We start from the raw sequence: 1,785 nt of genomic DNA, 5'->3' as shown, positions 1-1,785 counted from the left end.
TCCAACGTGAAAGAAGTCGCCTTGCTCCAGAGGGGTATGAGATGTCTACCTGGAGACGCCATTGCCCAGAAACATCCACTGAAACATTAAAAACAATTGTAGGCGTTTACAGCTACAGGCAACAACTGCAGGACTACAAGGAGGAAGGTGTTGACTTCCTCCAGCATTTGTATGTCCCAGAAATAGATCCCGCCACTGGTAGTGTTGTTCAGCAGCGTCAGGACAACCACCTAGAGAAGCGTATTGGACAGCACACCACACCAGGGACGGGAAGTTCGGGAAGATATGTGTGGCAAAATTTGACAAGGCGATGCTTTCTGAAACAACAGAGCTCACATGCAGCACTTGTTGGTTCATGTAAACAGTCAACAAGTGCATGATTTTACAGCCCTTTGTCCCGGGCCAGCTGCAAGATTACAAAGAGGAAGGTGTGGATTTCCTGCAACATTTGTACATCCCAGAAGTGGATCCCACCTGTGTTCATCAGCATGAGGATCACAACCACCTAGAGAATCGTATTGGACGGCACACCAGGGACGGGAAGTTCGGGAAGATATGTGTGGCAAAATTTGACCAGGCGTTGCTTTCTGAAACAACAGATCTAACACATGCAGCACTTGTTGGTTCACGTAAAAAGTCAACAAGTGCATGATTTTTCAGCCCTTTGTCCCAGGATTTCGAGCCAGCTGCAAGATTACAAAGAGGAAGGTGTGGATTTCCTGCAGCATTTGTACGTCCCAGAAGTGTATCCCGTCACTTAGACGCCTAGAAGGAGTTTGATCGGGAGCATGTTCAGTAGTAAGATCCTACTGACCGCACCTCTCGCTATATGGTACATAGAACACGGTTTGGAAATTACCTGTGTGTACAAAATAGCCTAATGCACCCCGTCATCGTGTTTCTCCCAATTTGACAACAATGTATATCCGACGCCAGAAGAGCTGGAGATAGCGATCCTTCCAAATTCATCATCACGGACACGATGAAACTAATGGGAAATTGCTCATACGATAAACCCATTACCAACAAGTACAAACATCGCAACGTAAAGATCGCCAATCGCGGCAAAGTGAGCAAACTGGTCAATGAAATTCTTTTCCGCGACCTTACCCAAATTACGGATGATTGCTATGAGGTGGTGTTAGCGAAAACCAAAATCAGACACGATCTACCCATCCAGATCGGTTTCTTCGTCTACCAATACGCCAAAGTGCGAGTATTGCAGTTTTATTACGACTGTCTCGACGTGTACATAGACAGGTCGGATTTTGAACTCGTTCAGATGGATACGGATTTGGCTTACCTCGCCATCGCGGGTGATAGTTTTGAGAGTTTGGTTAAACCCGAGCTTAGAGATGTGTTTGAAGGAGAAAAATGGTTCCCGAGTACCAATATGGAGGAACACTGTCAATAAGACAAACGCATTCCTGGTCTGTTCAAACTCGAATGGGAAGGGGAGGCGCTAACAAGAGAAATAACAAGATCGACAAAGAAAAATACATGCGCGTGTTGAAGGAAAGATAGCCAGAATCGGCTACCAATCACGGTTTTTGCGTCAAGGATAATTGCGTACAGACCTACGAACAGGTGTGGAATACCTTCAGCTATTTCTATCCCAAACGGAAGATAATAGAAGATCTTTTGATTATTGGGGATTGTCGCCCTATGCAGCAAAACATAAAAGTGCCATCTCTGAATAAATGCACACCCACGTTATATGCCAACAAAATTTGTAGAGTGAAATTATTGGAGGGTGACACAAAGGTCATCCCGCATTCACAGGTG

The 1,785-nt window shown here is 45.3% G+C and overlaps 1 protein-coding gene across 1 annotated transcript; it reads left to right on the top strand.

The window, feature by feature from the left end:
* Positions 1 to 982: 982 nt before the first annotated feature.
* Positions 983 to 1,414, top strand: LOC140141700 (uncharacterized). Its single transcript, XM_072163612.1, has one exon. The coding sequence runs from the start codon at positions 983 to 985 to the stop codon at positions 1,412 to 1,414; it is 432 nt and encodes a 143-aa protein (XP_072019713.1).
* The last annotated feature ends 371 nt before the right edge of the window (positions 1,415 to 1,785 follow it).

Source organism: Amphiura filiformis, chromosome 19 (assembly GCF_039555335.1).
Source record: "Amphiura filiformis chromosome 19, Afil_fr2py, whole genome shotgun sequence".
Classification (NCBI taxonomy): Eukaryota; Metazoa; Echinodermata; class Ophiuroidea; order Amphilepidida; family Amphiuridae; genus Amphiura; species Amphiura filiformis.
The sequence above is the reverse complement of the archived record's forward strand: the minus strand, read 5'-3'. Positions and strand labels throughout refer to the sequence as shown.